Source organism: Oncorhynchus mykiss, unplaced genomic scaffold, assembly GCF_013265735.2.
Source record: "Oncorhynchus mykiss isolate Arlee unplaced genomic scaffold, USDA_OmykA_1.1 un_scaffold_390, whole genome shotgun sequence".
Classification (NCBI taxonomy): Eukaryota; Metazoa; Chordata; class Actinopteri; order Salmoniformes; family Salmonidae; genus Oncorhynchus; species Oncorhynchus mykiss.
The window spans coordinates 78,745-96,554 of NW_023493837.1; the positions used below are offsets into that span (position 1 = coordinate 78,745).

General features: G+C 42.0%; 2 protein-coding genes across 4 annotated transcripts; both read left to right on the top strand.

The window, feature by feature from the left end:
• Positions 1–453: 453 nt before the first annotated feature.
• On the top strand, positions 454–17,810 carry LOC118954553. Of its 3 annotated transcripts, XM_036974036.1 has the most exons (9): positions 454–705; positions 1,269–1,370; positions 1,718–1,775; positions 12,506–12,653; positions 12,749–12,785; positions 13,018–13,301; positions 13,550–17,093; positions 17,283–17,358; positions 17,622–17,810. In XM_036974036.1, the coding sequence occupies exons 1-9, from the start codon at positions 697–699 to the stop codon at positions 17,771–17,773; spliced, it is 4,410 nt and encodes a 1,469-aa protein (XP_036829931.1). In that variant the 5' UTR covers positions 454–696; the 3' UTR covers positions 17,774–17,810. The 3 variants fall into 3 exon arrangements, with proteins under 3 accessions (XP_036829931.1, XP_036829932.1, XP_036829930.1); XM_036974035.1 differs by lacking the exon at positions 454–705 and having other exon boundaries at positions 1,098–1,370; XM_036974037.1 differs by lacking the exons at positions 454–705; positions 13,550–17,093; positions 17,283–17,358; positions 17,622–17,810 and having other exon boundaries at positions 1,085–1,370; positions 13,018–13,425.
• On the top strand, positions 4,926–8,376 carry LOC118954554. The gene is made up of 3 exons (XM_036974038.1): positions 4,926–6,864; positions 7,128–7,260; positions 8,208–8,376. Exon 1 carries the CDS (start codon positions 4,944–4,946, stop codon positions 6,621–6,623), a length of 1,680 nt encoding a protein of 559 aa, XP_036829933.1. The 5' UTR covers positions 4,926–4,943; the 3' UTR covers positions 6,624–6,864; positions 7,128–7,260; positions 8,208–8,376.

Sequence of the window (17,810 nt, forward strand, 5' to 3'; positions counted from 1 at the left end):
CGCTCTGGCTAGAGCAAGGCCCGCCTCCAACCCTCCGACCAGTCAAGAAGACCGAAACGACAAGACTCCACCTACTTTATTCTATGTATAAAAATGTATGTAACCATTGTATAGGCCTCTTTTTCACCTGGCTCCTTGCCGAGTTATGTGAACTAGGTCCGTGCACGTAAAACTGCGGGACAAGATATCTCTGACTCATTAAAACTGTCTTTTGTTACAACTGAAATCCACTCTGTCCAGTGTCCGTGATTTGGTCTCAACTCTCCAGTATTTGAACACTAACAATAGTAATCAAAACTAATTTCACCACGAAAGGAAGTGCAATCGAAATGAATGAAGAAGACAATGTAATTCTAGTGAGTTAATAAAATGACAAGGTGTTGCCTGTCAGCGTTGTAGACTACTGCCTCACAAGCCCGGGCTTTAGTGGCACTGGCATACGCGCTAGCCTCTGCACTGAAGGAGCCACCGAACGCGTCCGCGTTGCAGATCTCACTTTCTCCCGCTACAGTATGTCCTACAATGACATATTTGGTGGGGATTGGCAGCCAACAATAGGATTGGATTGGGACTAAATCAAAAAATAAAACGACATTGAAATGAATATTATTAACAAATATTTCCCAGCTGATTTTGGGTTCAACCTAAGGCTGACTAGGACAGATCAATCAACTTGATCCGACACAGTAAGCCTACATGTCATACGTAAGTAAACCCACAAGAGAGACAATATTGCAAAGGCAGGACCATGTTCGATGGAAGGCGTAGGGGTTGGCAATCGAAAACGTTTGACGGGGAAATTTCTGTCAATATTAGCTAGTCCTACTGAGTGGGCAAGTAACCTTTCCCGCGCTCTTCCTAAAAATACTATTTGTGATGTCATAAAGGTCTAACGTTCCATGACGTAGCATGTAGCCCTAAATTACAGTCCCTGCTTGCAATATTGTCCTCACTCTCGACCTGAACTCAACTTGAATGTAACCAACACAGACAAGGACATGCTTTTTGAGATATAAAATAGCTTGAATGGATGAAGAAAGGGTAAGCTAAATTACTTCATGCAATATTGGGGGAAAGTAAAAAAGGGTACAGCAATATAAGCGGATATTTCTTGTAAAAAGCTATAACATATTGTAAAGCAAATGTACCATTCTTTATAAAGTCACCAGCTTAGCGCTGATATGGCTGTAGCTCTATTTATGATGTCCTCTGCACAGATCTACTCTGACATTGACATATTATTACTTATTGGAATGTCTGTCCTTCAGGTAGCACAGAGGGAGGATGGTGATCCTCAGAGGGAAGGAAAGGAAGTTGTTGAGGAAGAACCGGTGGCCACACCCAAAGAGGAGGCCAAGAAGGGAAGGAAGGTAAGATAGCAGTAGTGACAGAGCACATAATAGGCCTACTGGGTTACACTCTGTACCTGATAGCAGTCATACCATAGATATCTATATATCTCAGATAACAACATACGTAGTAGCTGTTTTCAAAACGTGTTTTAAGAGCTGCTTTGACCTGGCCCATAGCCTATTCATAAATTGTCTCAGAGTAGGAGTGCTTATCTAGGATCAGTTTTGCATTTGAGATCATAATGAATACAATTATTTGGGCAAGGTTGAGCCCACACCTTATCTGATGAACTTTATGTATACGGGCCCTGGTGTTACATGTCTGCCATCATTTGAGCTCTGGAATCTGTTCTGTTCTATCCTAGGCAAAAAGTAAGAGGAGTGGCAAGAAGTCAAGGAAGCTGGGCACTGACAATGATGCAGGTCAGAGATTTACCTCTGTAGTACTACATTGTTTCTCTATTCTGTCTGTGATGTGCAGGTTGTGCTATCCATTTTCAATGAAACTGTAGTCTACTGTAATCAGTAAGAAAGGTCACATAGATAGCTTTATTAAAATAGGCCTATTCTAAAACCCTTAAACAATGAAATCAGAGTATTAAGAGATAAAACGTCTGATTTCTCTTTAATTTTGTTTCTACTTCCTCTACGGCAATCACATCTTTAGTCTCCAGGAATAAACACCTGGATAGAGGATCTGTAATTGAGCTCCTGGAGAAGAAAGCTGTTAAGGCTGCATTCGGCCCAGGCAACAAGGATGAGATGGAATACTCCTACCCAATCCTCATCTCATTCCTGCGCAATCTTACTGATGAGTATGTTAAAGGTTTTTCTGTAATGTTCAACATTTATGAAATATTGTGCAGTGGGAACTAAACACTAACTAAAACACTTATTTTAAATTGTCTAGGCAGTGGCAAGTGATCTACAAAGGACTAAAAAACCCTGTAAGTTTCCCTACCTGCCTTTGACCTTTGATGTGTCAATGATCTGTTGAATTCAGAGATTAGCCATCAAGTCATATTCTGTTATTCATGTTCTCTGTCAGACTTCATCAAACTTTGAATTCAGTCACAGACAAGAATAACAATGTTGATCAAATGCATTCTGTTCGATCTAGAATACTTTACATCACAGTTCCATTGAAAAGACTGTTTTTGTTCTGTTTGTTCAAAACAGATGACGAAGGAACAGCTTGCCAAATTGTGCAAGACAATTGTAACCTTCATCGCACAGACCACCCTGCAGATCCTGCTGCCAGCCCTGGCCCGCGTACTTGGGGTAAAGGACTTTGCTGACGACGACACTGACTCACCCAAGAGGGGTGGCAGTGCAAGATCCTTTGCTGCCTTTGATCAGGAAAGACTGGAGCTCATCCAGGAAGTTAGATATCTGGCGAAAAAAATGTATAAGGGCGGCACAGGGGCTCAACATCTCAGGTCCCTAACACCCTCTTCTAAGAGGTATGTTCCCCTCAAGGTTTTCATGTATGGATTTCACCGAGATCATCTATCCCAGTGTTAGCTAATGCAATTTACTCTATCTGATGTAGTACAAAATGTAATGTATCAGCCTTTGAGCATATTCAAATGAATGAGCATGTAAAGCGATCAAAAGGACATGTAGATATTTAGAATACTAAAATTACAACGCTTGACCGATTTGCCAAGTTAAGACAGGAATTATCATGCTTTGCTTGTTCGTTTTAAAGTTCCCAGACCTCAGTGAAAGTCCTCCTGGGAATGACAGGACAGAATCATCAAAAGTGTCCAGGAGCAACTGTCTGATCATAATATCCTGTCCTCTTGCCCACCTGAGCTGACTGTTGGTCTTATCAAGGTGGTGGTCGAACAGCTTAACTCTGCCCTCTCTGCGACCATCAGCAGAGCTATTTCAGGGCGGTCCTCCCCTATTTCTTCTGGTACCCAGGCCGCTGAACAAATGGTCAACATGGTCCTGAAATGTTTTGATGATCACACCACCCCAGAGGACCAGAGCTCTACCTCTGTATTAGAGTCATGCATTCCACCTGCAACAGAAGAAGTGATGACTGTTATCGCAGAGATGGTGGGTGAATTGGAAAAAGAAGATCTGGAATTGGCTAAGGTTTTTCGAGAAGTGGCTGTGAAAGTTAAAATGTTGGCATCTGGCAGTGACCTTGTAGTGGAGCACCTGGATGTTGAAGACTCTCCTGTTCCAGAGGAGCTGAACATAATATGTACATCTTGCAAAGCAATGATGCAAAATCTTGGCACTCTGTTTAGTGTGAAGTTCAAGACCAAAGCCTCAAAGGCTGTGAGTGAAATTCTTGTGAGAAGGTTAATGAGCGATATCTCTGGTATGGTTCAACCTTCTCATTCGTTTAGTACCACTCCAAGCTTGATGAATGCATCTAGCCCATCTGACAGGATCCTTGATTCTGCAGCCACTGAGCTCATACAGACCAAAGTAGAATCTGAGGCATCACAAATAATTGATAACTTTGTTGAAGATGTCAAGGACATTGTGCAGTATGCTGAATTAGATCAGCCAACAAGCACCCAGAGAGATACCCAAGTGGGACACTGTACGACAAAGCGGAAACCCTTCCATGCAGCTCGTAGACTCTGCGAGAGACTTCAGGCAAAGCTGGAGACATTGTTCCTCAGAATGGGTGGAGCTCCAGTCCAAGGGGAAGAACTTATGGAAAAAGCTGACTCCAGTGCTGTGCTTCTGGAGCATACTGACTCCAGTGATCTGCCTGTTTCAATCCTGAGCTTGCCTTCCCCATGTAGGAGTGAATCCCCTATATCAGAACGTAGTTCATCTTCTTTATCTGATGGATGTGATTCAACTGACTCTGTAGGAGAGAAAACACCAAAGCAACCTGAAACCAGTAAGAGTGAGGCAATACTGCAAGTGGTCAACTCAACAGGACTTGGTTCTCTCCGTCAATGCCAAAGTGAGAACTCTCAACCATTACTGTCTCTCTGTGATTCCAACATGGTGCCCTGCACCAAAGAGGTCTTGTCCCAGATTGTGACCATGTATAGGTCAGAGGTGGCAGATTTGGAATGCACATCATCTGTTGCAGAGGGTTCCTCTTACAACTCCCTTGAAGTCTGTGGCTTTTTGGACAGTGTCATGTCTTATCTAGAAGACATGCCTGTGTCTGGTTCTTCATGGTTGGAAGGATTAAGAGATACTCCAGCCTCAGTCATTGAGAAACTCTCCAGTGAGGAGTTCCAGATGAACGCTACCAACGAAGTGCGAAAAATACTGATCAAATCAGTCAGTAGCTTTCCCAGCAAAGTCAGTTCCAGCCAGACAGATTCTCAGATGTTGCCAGCAAAATCAACAATTTCCTTAAGGCATACAGATATAACTGCTTTTGAAATCGTTGGATCAATTACAAATGACATGAAGAGCCTTTTCCCACCCACAGAGTCTTCTACTACTCTATGGCAGGCAGACTCTATGCTTCAACAGAGTGATGAGAAAACCTCAGAGTACACTGAGGCCACACCCAAAGGCTCACAGTCTGGTTTGGAAGTATCTGAGAAGAAGATCTGGACAACTGCAAAGACTATTTACCACAATGTGAAGACAAAGATGATGAATTATTTTACATGGCAAAATCAAGTCAAAGCAACAACGGCTCAAGCCAAAAAGACCCTCAGCCATATTCTGGTTTTAATTCAGAAAGAGCTGTCAAAATCTGACCAAACGGTGACTGCGCTTTCACAAATAGAGAATGTGGTTGGAATGATGCTGAAGGATGTTGAAAGGGTAAGCAGTGAATGTGGTGAGGAACTGATCTATCAAGCGCCACAGCGTTCTTCCTCCTCGTTGTCATCCTCATCTGCCAGATCAAAGAAGTCAGAGTGGGAATTTTCACTCCCTGGCACTCCCATCTCTTCTGATTTACCAGAGAGTATTACTCAGCCCATTGTGAGAAGCTCAGTCATCGACATGGGCAAATCTACTAAGCCAAAAACATTGGTGTGTGATGCCAGGGAAAGCATGTCTGCAATAGTGGATACCATCATAAAGGAGGTACATCCAGAGGAAGAAGGGGAGGTTGCATTCCACCCTGATCTAACAGCTGCAATAGCAAGACTGGAGGAGCTCATATCTCAGGGTAGGATTGGTGCTCTCTCACGTGATCTTACTCACCAAGTCAACCGCATCATTTCTGAGAGCAACTTGACCCCTCTGGTTCTGACAGTGGCGGCTGGAAAGAGTGCATCCGATACAGTCCTTACTGAGCTGAAGAGGAATGACAAGACGGTGGGGAAGCCCACAGCTTACAAGCTGGTTCAGCTTTTTGCAGAGGAGTCTGTGAAGCGCCTCTTGCTTCCTAGCCTTGTGCCCTCTACAGCTTCAATGAGTTTGGCTCAGGGAGTTAGTGTGCCGGCTAGCGTATCTGAAGATAGGATTTCATGTTCTTTTTCTACATCAGCATTTAGTGACACAGTCAGCCTGTTTACCAAAGTAATGGTAAGTCAGGTCATGGACTCTGTGGTTTCTGGTGCACAAAGCAGAGGGTCATCTCCAACCGGAACTGTAACTGATATAGGCAGTCTACTGAGTGGTAAGTCCTACCCTCTGCCATCTTTCTCTGCCATCAGCATGACAACAAGTGGGACATCCAATGCTGCACAAGGCTTTGAGGCCAACATAGATGCTGAGGAAAGTTGTTTCGGTGTACCTCAGAGCATTGTTTGTGATCAGAATTCAACCAGCCCGGATGTTGCCTCGCTTTCAACCCCATCCACTGACAACTTAGTCGGTGATGATGACTTCACCGGCCTCATCAGCATGTTAGTGGTGAGACTTCTGTCAAAAATCCAAACCCAAACTGATCTGTACCCAACTGACGTCACACGCACGTCACAAGACCTGATTCCAAAAGTTATAGCTGCCTTCTGTGCATGGTCAGGCTGCTCTGAGACCCAAGCTTATCCCAAGAACCTGAAGAGTCACAAAGTATACAGCACCGTCTACAAACATCTGTTGAAGGAGTTTGGCTCAGAGAAAATACTCCAACTGGCCGTGTCGACTCAGGACTCCACTTTCAATAGGATTCTTGTGAAGTCATTGAGCAAGGAGCTTCTCCACAGTTGTAACGAGGCATCAAGAGCAGCCTCAAGAACATCTTTCGAAGCCACCAGGCCAGAAGCTCTTCTCATGGCTGAAGATGTGAAGGCTACCAGAGGGAAGCTGTCTTTCCTACAAAGGCTTGCCAGACTGAAATTCAACTTAAAGGTACATCACACTTATTTAAGTTAACAATTGTGTCAATGTGAGTAAACAATGTTATTTAGAGAAAATGTAAAACCATCCATTAATTCCAAAACCATTTATAAATCTTGTTGTGCTGGTGTGTAAGATGTGATCGTTATTACCGTGAGATTGTTCTGCTGTGACAGTTGTTTTGACATGTTTTTGTTTTAGCCATTCATGATGGGAAACAAGAAGAATTCCCGCCATTCTGAATCCAAAGACCAGACTACTGCTGAAGAGATCATGTGTAAGTCCATACAGCAGGACATTTACTGTTTGAGATATTGGTGTACAAAGCTGCTATTGCAAAAATATTAAACCCTATATACAGTACATTATATATTATCGATAGTAATCTCTTATGTAAAATTATTTATAGTTTCCAAATCTCAAGATTCTGGTTCTCATTTATTTGTGAAAGTAATAATGAGTTGAAACTAAGAATACAATATACCATCATTTCTAAATGAAAGTGCATGTCAACTCTCTCTCTTCTGTCGCCCAACATAGTGGCACATCCTGCCACGTTTGGACTCCCAGAGGGTCTTCCCTCCACCTCTCAACAGGAGAAGCCTCGCAAACGTCCCCTTCTAATCAGGATGTTTTCCACCATCTCCATAGGCCTATCCAAGCCATTCAAACGGTTTTCAAAGCAAGCTTAATACAACAATTTCCTTTAATACAGTAATATTTGCATTGAATTGATGGCCTTTGTCTTCTTTTGTGTTGCCCTGTTAACACATTTGATTAGAAAATATATAGTATATTTAGTTTAGTTTATTATGCAGTCATAGTCACGGTGTAGGCTAAACAAAGTAATGTTGTCCTGAATAATGTATAGAACATGCACCCCCACCCACACACACACAAACAGTGTGATTCATTGAACACACACACATAGTACTTCAGTTATGTCCCACAACCAACATTCGACCAGATATCAATGATTCAGTGTAAAATACATGTACTGTAAAATAAACCGTATTTAATTTACAACCAATAAAATAATACATGATGCAGGACACTCAGTTATAAGGGAATTAACTGGTTTAACTTCTCAAACAGAAACACACACATTTCCATTTTCTGTGGATCGCCCATGTTTACGTTTTACTGAATGCCAGTCTGACCTTTGACCTGTAGATGCCAGTAAAGGTCTACTTTTGCTGCAGATCCTCTTCTAAAGCTCAAACCTCTCTGGACAAGGAGCCAAAACATTTGACCCTAGTGAGAGAGAGTGTGTGTGTGTGTGTGTGTGTGTGTGTGTGTGTGTGGCAAGAAAAGGGAATATTGCACTACACTTTTATGATACAGATACATTTTGCATTCGGTAGCATAGCACAGCTGTAGTTTTTTCAAATGCCAAATGTACATGTAGCATGCTTCTGCCTACAGATGCTTTTCTGAGTGACTTGTGTTGTGAGAGAACCAGAATTCAAACATAAACTCCTGGATTACATTTTATAATATTGTCAGCTCTTTTTAGTAACATATGGTAGCATACATGTTTCACACGGTGGCAAGTCAAGCTAGTTAGTTACATGTAACAACATTACATTATATGGTCAATGTTTGTGTGTATCCTCTTAGCTTTTACCTTCGACATCAACAAGCGACGCACGGGCTGGTCCTGCAGACTCCCACGCCCATGGCCCAGGAGAAGGCTGGGGGCCACCTGCTCACTCACGTCCCAGCCATCTCCTTTGAGACCGACTCTACTGTGGAGTGCACCTCCAAGAGGACTCCGGAAGAGAGGGACCGGGTGACGGTTAAACTGGCCAACATGGCCTTGATGGGAAGGATCAAAAGTCTTGGCTGTGAAATGCCCATTATGTGTGATTATCGAATTGATCATTTTCCACTTTTGAAACAACAATGGGAAAGACAGGGTATATAGCAAAGGTTGCTCAGATTGGGCTTTTGGAAAAATTGGGAGAATGAAAGTGCACTCCTGATTCAGAGAGAAAGATCCAGCTTAATCATCCATACCATTGTTTAAATTACAATAAAAAAACATTCAAACTGTTCCTGAGTTTCGAAAGACAGAGAAAGGAAAACATCATTATCTTCAGTCTGTTCACACCTGTTCACACAAGTCCTACTGTCCACAATCTCAGGGTTCTTCAATACAAACACACCTGTTTCAGAAAACCTGATCACTTTCACATTCGAACAATGTTTGTAGGATACTTTTCAATAACTCAATAAATGTAAGTGTTGAAACCATACATAGCTGGTAACTTGAGCTCGGCAGAGTAGTTTTGACCTGTGTCCAGATGCAGTCATTTATGTTGTCTAAAGGCAATTTGTCTCTTATAACAATGTTATTTTTCTGAATAATCTAATTTAATTGACTGGTAGGTAGTCACTAACTATTTGTAGCATGTGTTCCTCTGTTTATTGATATTTACATGGTGTGTATGTGTTAAGATGTTAAGTAATTAATGTTGATATTATCCAAAGGGTTTTTAACTGAAAAGTTAAATGTATTTCAAAAATGGCAGAGTCAAACAGTATTGGAATAGTGACTTGTATTTTGCATCTAGAAGTGTAAGAATTTTAGAAGAATGCTATTTCATCAGTCAAATGTTGCACTGTTTGATAAGACAGGGTAAAGAAAACCTCAATTTTAATGAGTTTAGTTGTGAGTTTGACATTTTACCACAAGAAGTCACTATAATACTATACGTTATCAAACAGGATTGTGCTGAAAATCAAATGAACCACAGCCAAATTAATTATTTGCAACTAAGAGTAAGATTAAAAAAGACATGTATAACTTACTTTCTTGATAAAATACATTCTAAAATGTCAATATATGTGATTTCTGAGTATGTAGTGCACATATCTTTTTAAGGCCCAAAGCAGACGTTTTTATATCAATATCAAATCATTTCTGGGTAACAATTAAGTACCTTACTGTAATAGATTACGATGAAAATGGTCAAAAATGTAGTTTTTGCAAAAAAAACTTTCTCAAGCAATAATTTTGCTAGGACTGTCTGGGAGTGGTCAGTGTGGAGGGGAAATTAAAACTAGCTGTTATTGGCACTCTCTTTGTCGTTGGTCTATAAACCAATTTACACATGGTGATGTCGCCATGGAAAGCCAAAACTCTCGCCCATGCAAACCTGCTGATTAGAAGGTGAGAAACTCTCTTTTCATGGCACTTCAATATCGAAGTGAATTTTTCGTAGCAGGTTAGGAAACTGAGGTTAAGGTTAGGAAAAGGGTTAGGGTTAGTGAAAATGCTCTCCAAACCTTCTACGAAAATTACTTTGCATTGAAGTGCTGTGAAAATAATGTGTCCCTGCTCAGGTGTTGCATGAATCAGCCAATGGTTGTGTGCCAAGTCATCCATTGTGTCATCGACTGACAGATTGCTATAACATATGATGTGGTTAGCTGACACACAAAATACCTATCCAGGCAGTGTAAGATCTGGCAAGTGTCAGCAAGGCCTGGGCAGAGGAACATGCTCCGTATTTTCAACCAGAACTATCAGGAAGCAACCCCGATCACATTTTTGTAAAACACATTTACAGTGTTAGTTTCATAAGCTGTTGTACAATATGAAATACAATTATTTTGACTTCACAGGGCCTTTAAATGTAGGCAAACAAGTTTTCGGCATTCAAACTAATCTACCCAGCCAGATTCAGCACCATGGACAGTGAAGATCAGAATACCTGCGATCTGACGATTAGAACAACAGTGCTATTTTAAGTGATTTTTAAGACACCCAAAGTCAATTTAAATCCACAACAAAATCTGCAGGATAAAAAGCAATATTATCAAACATTCAAATAAGTAAACAGGCTATATTAAAGTGCACTAAACATAGAGACAGATTAACCATGGAGAACACGAAACATGATGACAGATTAACCAGGGAAGTGAATTTAACAGAGGTTAAAGCTAAAACAACAGAATCTGTGTGAAGAGGTGTGGCTTTAGTGTGGATTTGAATAGTACACAAGTAGGCCTACGCTATTTTTGCACTGTAAAACTTTTTTTTAAGTGTTATGTTTTCCCAGATTCATAGTGTTATGCAGCCCAGGCCTATCTAGGAAGGCTGGGCATAAATTGTTTGCTCACAGCATCACATGATGACGTGGGCAACATAAACACTTAAACTCTGTAGATTAAAGTTAATAGTAATCTAAACTAATTTCACCACGAAAGGAAGTGCAATCGAAATGAATGAAGAAGACAATGTAATTCTAGTGAGTTAATAAAATGACAAGGTGTTGCCTGTCAGCGTTGTAGACTACTGCCTCACAAGCCCGGGCTTTAGTGGCACTGGCATACGCGCTAGCCTCTGCACTGAAGGAGCCACCGAACGCGTCCGCGTTGCAGCTCTCACTTTCTCCCGCTACAGTATGTCCTACAATGACATATTTGGTGGGGATTGGCAGCCAACAATAGGATTGGATTGGGACTAAATCAAAGAATAAAACGACATTGAAATGAATATTATTAACAAATATTTCCCAGAAGATTTTGGGTTCAACCTAAGGCTGACTAGGACAGATCAATCAACTTGATCCGACACAGTAAGCCTACATGTCATACGTAAGTAAACCCACAAGAGAGACAATATTGCAAAGGCAGGACCATGTTCGATGGAAGGCGTAGGGGTAGGCAATCGAAAACGTTTGACGGGGAAATTTCTGTCAATATTAGCTAGTCCTACTGAGTGGGCAAGTAACCTTTCCCGCGCTCTTCCTAAAAATACTATTTGTGATGTCATAAAGGTCTAACGTTCCATGACGTCGCATGTAGCCCTAAATTACAGTCCCTGCTTGCAATATTGTCCTCACTCTCGACCTGAACTCAACTTGAATGTAACCAACACAGACAAGGACATGCTTTTTGAGATATAAAATAGCTTGAATGGATGAAGAAAGGGTAAGCTAAATTACTTCATGCAATATTGGGGGAAAGTAAAAAAGGGTAAAGCAATATAAGTGGATATTTCTTGTAAAAAGCTATAACATATTGTAAAGCAAATGTACCATTCTTTATAAAGTCACCAGCTTAGCACTGATATGGCTGTAGCTCTATTTATGATGTCCTCTGCACAGATCTACTCTGACATTGACATATTATTACTTATTGGAATGTCTGTCCTTCAGGTAGCACAGAGGGAGGATGGTGATCCTCAGAGGGAAGGAAAGGAAGTTGTTGAGGAAGAACCGGTGGCCACACCCAAAGAGGAGGCCAAGAAGGGAAGGAAGGTAAGATGGCAGGAGTGACAGAGCACATAATAGGCCTACTGGGTTACACTCTGTACCTGATAGCAGTCATACCATAGATATCTATATATCTCAGATAACAACATACGTAGTAGCTGTTTTCAAAACGTGTTTTAAGAGCTGCTTTGACCTGGCCCATAGCCTATTCATAAATTGTCTCAGAGTAGGAGTGCTTATCTAGGATCAGTTTTGCATTTGAGATCATAATGAATACAATTATTTGGGCAAGGTTGAGCCCACACCTTATCTGATGAACTTTATGTATACGGGCCCTGGTGTTACATGTCTGCCATCATTTGAGATCTAGAATCTGTTCTGTTCTATCCTAGGCAAAAAGTAAGAGGAGTGGCAAGAAGTCAAGGAAGCTGGGCACTGACAACGATGCAGGTCAGAGATTTACCTCTGTAGTACTACATTGTTTCTCTATTCTGTCTGTGATGTGAGGTTGTGCTATCCATTTTCAATGAAACTGTAGTCTACTGTAATCAGTAAGAAAGGTCACATAGATAGCTTTATTCAAATAGGCCTATTCTAAAACCCTAAAACAATGAAATCAGAGTATTAAGAGATAAAACTTCTGATTTCTCTTTAATTTTGTTTCTACTTCCTCTACGGCAATCACATCTTTAGTCTCCAGGAATAAACACCTGGATAGAGGATCTGTAATTGAGCTCCTGGAGAAGAAAGCTGTTCAGGCTACATTCGGCCCAGGCAACAAGGATGAGATGGAATACTCCTACCCAATCCTCATCTCATTCCTGCGCAATCTTACTGATGAGTATGTTAAAAGTTTTTCTGTAATGTTCAACATTTATGAAATATTGTGCAGTGGGAACTAAACACTAACTAAAACACTTATTTTAAATTGTCTAGGCAGTGGCAAGTGATCTACAAAGGACTAAAAAACCCTGTAAGTTTCCCTACCTGCCTTTGACCTTTGATGTGTCAATGATCTGTTGAATTCAGAGATTAGCCATCAAGTCATATTCTGTTATTCATGTTCTCTGTCAGACTTCATCAAACTTTGAATTCAGTCACAGACAAGAATAACAATGTTGATCAAATGCATTCTGTTCGATCTAGAATACTTTACATCACAGTTCCATTGAAAAGACTGTTTTTGTTCTGTTTGTTCAAAACAGATGACGAAGGAACAGCTTGCCAAATTGTGCAAGACAATTGTAACCTTCATCGCACAGACCACCCTGCAGATCCTGCTGCCAGCCCTGGCCCGCGTACTTGGGGTAAAGGACTTTGCTGACGACGACACTGACTCACCCAAGAGGGGTGGCAGTGCAAGATCCTTTGCTGCCTTTGATCAGGAAAGACTGGAGCTCATCCGGGAAGTTAGATATCTGGCGAAGAAAATGTATAAGGGCGGCACAGGGGCTCAACATCTCAGGTCCCTAACACCCTCTTCTAAGAGGTATGTTCCCCTCAAGGTTTTCATGTATGGATTTCACCGAGATCATCTATCCCAGTGTTAGCCAATGCAATTTACTCTATCTGATGTAGTACAAAATGTAATGTATCAGCCTTTGAGCATATTCAAATGAATAAGCATGTAAAGCGATCAAAAGGACATGTAGATATTTAGAATACTAAAATTACAACGCTTGACCGATTTGCCAAGTTAAGACAGAAATGATCATGGTTTGCTTGTTCGTTTTAAAGTTCCCAGACCTCAGTGAAAGTCCTCCTGGGAATGACAGAGGACAGAATCATCAAAAGTGTCCAGGAGCAACTGTCTGATCATAATATCCTGTCCTCTTGCCCACCTGAGCTGACTGTTGGTCTTATCAAGGTGGTGGTCGAACAGCTTAACTCTGCCCTCTCTGCGACCATCAGCAGAGCCATTTCAGGGCGGTCCTCCCCTATTTCTTCTGGTACCCAGGCCGCTGAACAAATGGTCAACATGGTCCAGAAATGTTTTGATGATCACACCACCCCAGAGGACCAGAGCTCTACCTCTGTATTAGAGTCATGCATTCCACCTGCAACAGAAGAAGTGATGACTGTTATCACAGAGATGGTGGGTGAATTGGAAAAAGAAGATCCGGAATTGGCTAAGGTTTTTCGAGAAGTGGCTGTGAAAGTTAAAATGTTGGCATCTGGCAGTGACCTTGTAGTGGAGCACCTGGATGTTGAAGACTCTCCTGTTCCAGAGGAGCTGAACATAATATGTACATCTTGCAAAGCAATGATGCAAAATCTTGGCACTCTGTTTAGTGTGAAGTTCAAGACCAAAGCCTCAAAGGCTGTGAGTGAAATTCTTGTGAGAAGGTTAATGAGCGATATCTCTGGTATGGTTCAACCTTCTCATTCGTTTAGTACCACTCCAAGCTTGATGAATGCATCTAGCCCATCTGACAGGATCCTTGATTCTGCGGCCACTGAGCTCATACAGACCAAAGTAGAATCTGAGGCATCACAAATAATTGATAACTTTGTTGAAGATGTCAAGGACATTGTGCAGTATGCTGAATTAGATCAGCCAACAAGCACCCAGAGAGATACCCAAGTGGGACACTGTACGACAAAGCGGAAACCCTTCCATGCAGCTCGTAGACTCTGCGAGAGACTTCAGGCAAAGCTGGAGACATTGTTCCTCAGAATGGGTGGAGCTCCAGTCCAAGGGGAAGAACTTATGGAAAAAGCTGACTCCAGTGCTGTGCTTCTGGAGCATACTGACTCCAGTGATCTGCCTGTTTCAATCCTGAGCTTGCCTTCCCCATGTAGGAGTGAATCCCCTATATCAGAACGTAGTTCATCTTCTTTATCTGATGGATGTGATTCAACTGACTCTGTAGGAGAGAAAACACCAAAGCAACCTGAAACCAGTAAGAGTGAGGCAATACTGCAAGTGGTCAACTCAACAGGACTTGGTTCTCTCCGTAAATGCCAAAGTGAGAACTCTCAACCATTACTGTCTCTCTGTGATTCCAACATGGTGCCCTGCACCAAAGAGGTCTTGTCCCAGATTGTGACCATGTATAGGTCAGAGGTGGCAGATTTGGAATGCACATCATCTGTTGCAGAGGGTTCCTCTTACAACTCCCTTGAAGTCTGTGGCTTTTTGGACAGTGTCATGTCTTATCTAGAAGACATGCCTGTGTCTGGTTCTTCATGGTTGGAAGGATTAAGAGATACTCCAGCCTCAGTCATTGAGAAACTCTCCAGTGAGGAGTTCCAGATGAACGCTACCAACGAAGTGCGAAAAATACTGATCAAATCAGTCAGTAGCTTTCCCAGCAAAGTCAGTTCCAGCCAGACAGATTCTCAGATGTTGCCAGCAAAATCAACAATTTCCTTAAGGCATACAGATATAACTGCTTTTGAAATCGTTGGATCAATTACAAATGACATGAAGAGCCTTTTCCCACCCACAGAGTCTTCTACTACTCTATGGCAGGCAGACTCTATGCTTCAACAGAGTGATGAGAAAACCTCAGAGTACACTGAGGCCACACCCAAAGGCTCACAGTCTGGTTTGGAAGTATCTGAGAAGAAGATCTGGACAACTGCAAAGACTATTTACCACAATGTGAAGACAAAGATGATGAATTATTTTACATGGCAAAATCAAGTCAAAGCAACAACGGCTCAAGCCAAAAAGACCCTCAGCCATATTCTGGTTTTAATTCAGAAAGAGCTGGCAAAATCTGACCAAACGGTGACTGCGCTTTCACAAATAGAGAATGTGGTTGGAATGATGCTGAAGGATGTTGAAAGGGTAAGCAGTGAATGTGGTGAGGAACTGATCTATCAAGCGCCACAGCGTTCTTCCTCCTCGTTGTCATCCTCATCTGCCAGATCAAAGAAGTCAGAGTGGGAATTTTCACTCCCTGGCACTCCCATCTCTTCTGATTTACCAGAGAGTATTACTCAGCCCATTGTGAGATGCTCAGTCATCGACATGGGCAAATCTACTAAGCCAAAAACATTGGTGTGTGATGCCAGGGAAAGCATGTCTGCAATAGTGGATACCATCATAAAGGAGGTACATCCAGAGGAAGAAGGGGAGGTTGCATTCCACCCTGATCTAACAGCTGCAATAGCAAGACTGGAGGAGCTCATATCTCAGGGTAGGATTGGTGCTCTCTCACGTGATCTTACTCACCAAGTCAACCGCATCATTTCTGAGAGCAACTTGACCCCTCTGGTTCTGACAGCTGGAAAGAGTGCATCCGATACAGTCCTTACTGAGCTGAAGAGGAATGACAAGACGGTGGGGAAGCCCACAGCTTACAAGCTGGTTCAGCTTTTTGCAGAGGAGTCTGTGAAGCGCCTCTTGCTTCCTAGCCTTGTGCCCTCTACAGCTTCAATGAGTTTGGCTCAGGGAGTTAGTGTGCCGGCTAGCGTATCTGAAGATAGGATTTCATGTTCTTTTTCTACATCAGCATTTAGTGACACAGTCAGCCTGTTTACCAAAGTAATGGTAAGCCAGGTCATGGACTCTGTGGTTTCTGATGCACAAGGCAGAGGGTCATCTCCAACCGGAACTGTAACTGATATAGGCAGTCTACTGAGTGGTAAGTCCTACCATCTGCCATCTTTCTCCGCCATCAGCATGACAACAAGTGGGACCTCCAATGCTGCACAAGGCTTTGAGGCCAACATAGATGCTGAGGAAAGGGATACCATCAGTTGTTTCGGTGTACCTCAGAGCATTGTTTGTGATCAGAATTCAACCAGCCCGGATGTTGCCTCGCTTTCAACCCCATCCACTGTTAACTTAGTCGGTGATGATGACTTCACCGGCCTCATCAGCATGTTAGTGGTGAGACTTCTGTCAAAAATACAAACCCAAACTGATCTGTACCCAACTGACGTCACACGCACGTCACAAGACCTGATTCCAAAAGTTATAGCTGCCTTCTGTGCATGGTCAGGCTGCTCTGAGACCCAAGCTTATCCCAAGAACCTGAAGAGTCACAAAGTATACAGCACCGTCTACAAACATCTGTTGAAGGAGTTTGGCTCAGAGAAAATACTCCAACTGGCCGTGTCGACTCAGGACTCCACTTTCAATAGGATTCTTGTGAAGTCATTGAGCAAGGAGCTTCTCCACAGTTGTAACGAGGCATCAAGAGCAGCCTCAAGAACATCTTTCGAAGCCACCAGGCCAGAAGCTCTTCTCATGGCTGAAGATGTGAAGGCTACCAGAGGGAAGCTGTCTTTCCTACAAAGGCTTGCCAGACTGAAATTCAACTTAAAGGTACATCACACTTATTTAAGTTAACAATTGTGTCAATGTGAGTAAACAATGTTATTTAGAGAAAATGTAAAACCATCCATTAATTCCAAAACCATTTATAAATCTTGTTGTGCTGGTGTGTAAGATGTGATCGTTATTACCGTGAGATTGTTCTGCTGTGACAGTTGTTTTGACATGTTTTTGTTTTAGCCATTCATGATGGGAAACAAGAAGAATTCCCGCCATTCTGAATCCAAAGACCAGACTACTGCTGAAGAGATCATGTGTAAGTCCATACAGCAGGACATTTACTGTTTGAGATATTGGTGTACAAAGCTGCTATTGCAAAAATATTAAACCCTATATACAGTACATTATATATTATCGATAGTAATCTCTTATGTAAAATGATTTATAGTTTCCAAATCTCAAGATTCTGGTTCTCATTTATTTGTGAAAGTAATAATGAGTTGAAACTAAGAATACAATATACCATCATTTCTAAATGAAAGTGCATGTCAACTCTCTCTCTTCTGTCGCCCAACATAGTGGCACATCCTGCCACGTTTGGACTCCCAGAGGGTCTTCCCTCCACCTCTCAACAGGAGAAGCCTCGCAAACGTCCCCTTCTAATCAGGATGTTTTCCACCATCTCCATAGGCCTATCCAAGCCATTCAAACGGTTTTCAAAGCAAGCTTAATACAACAATTTCCTTTAATACAGTAATATTTGCATTG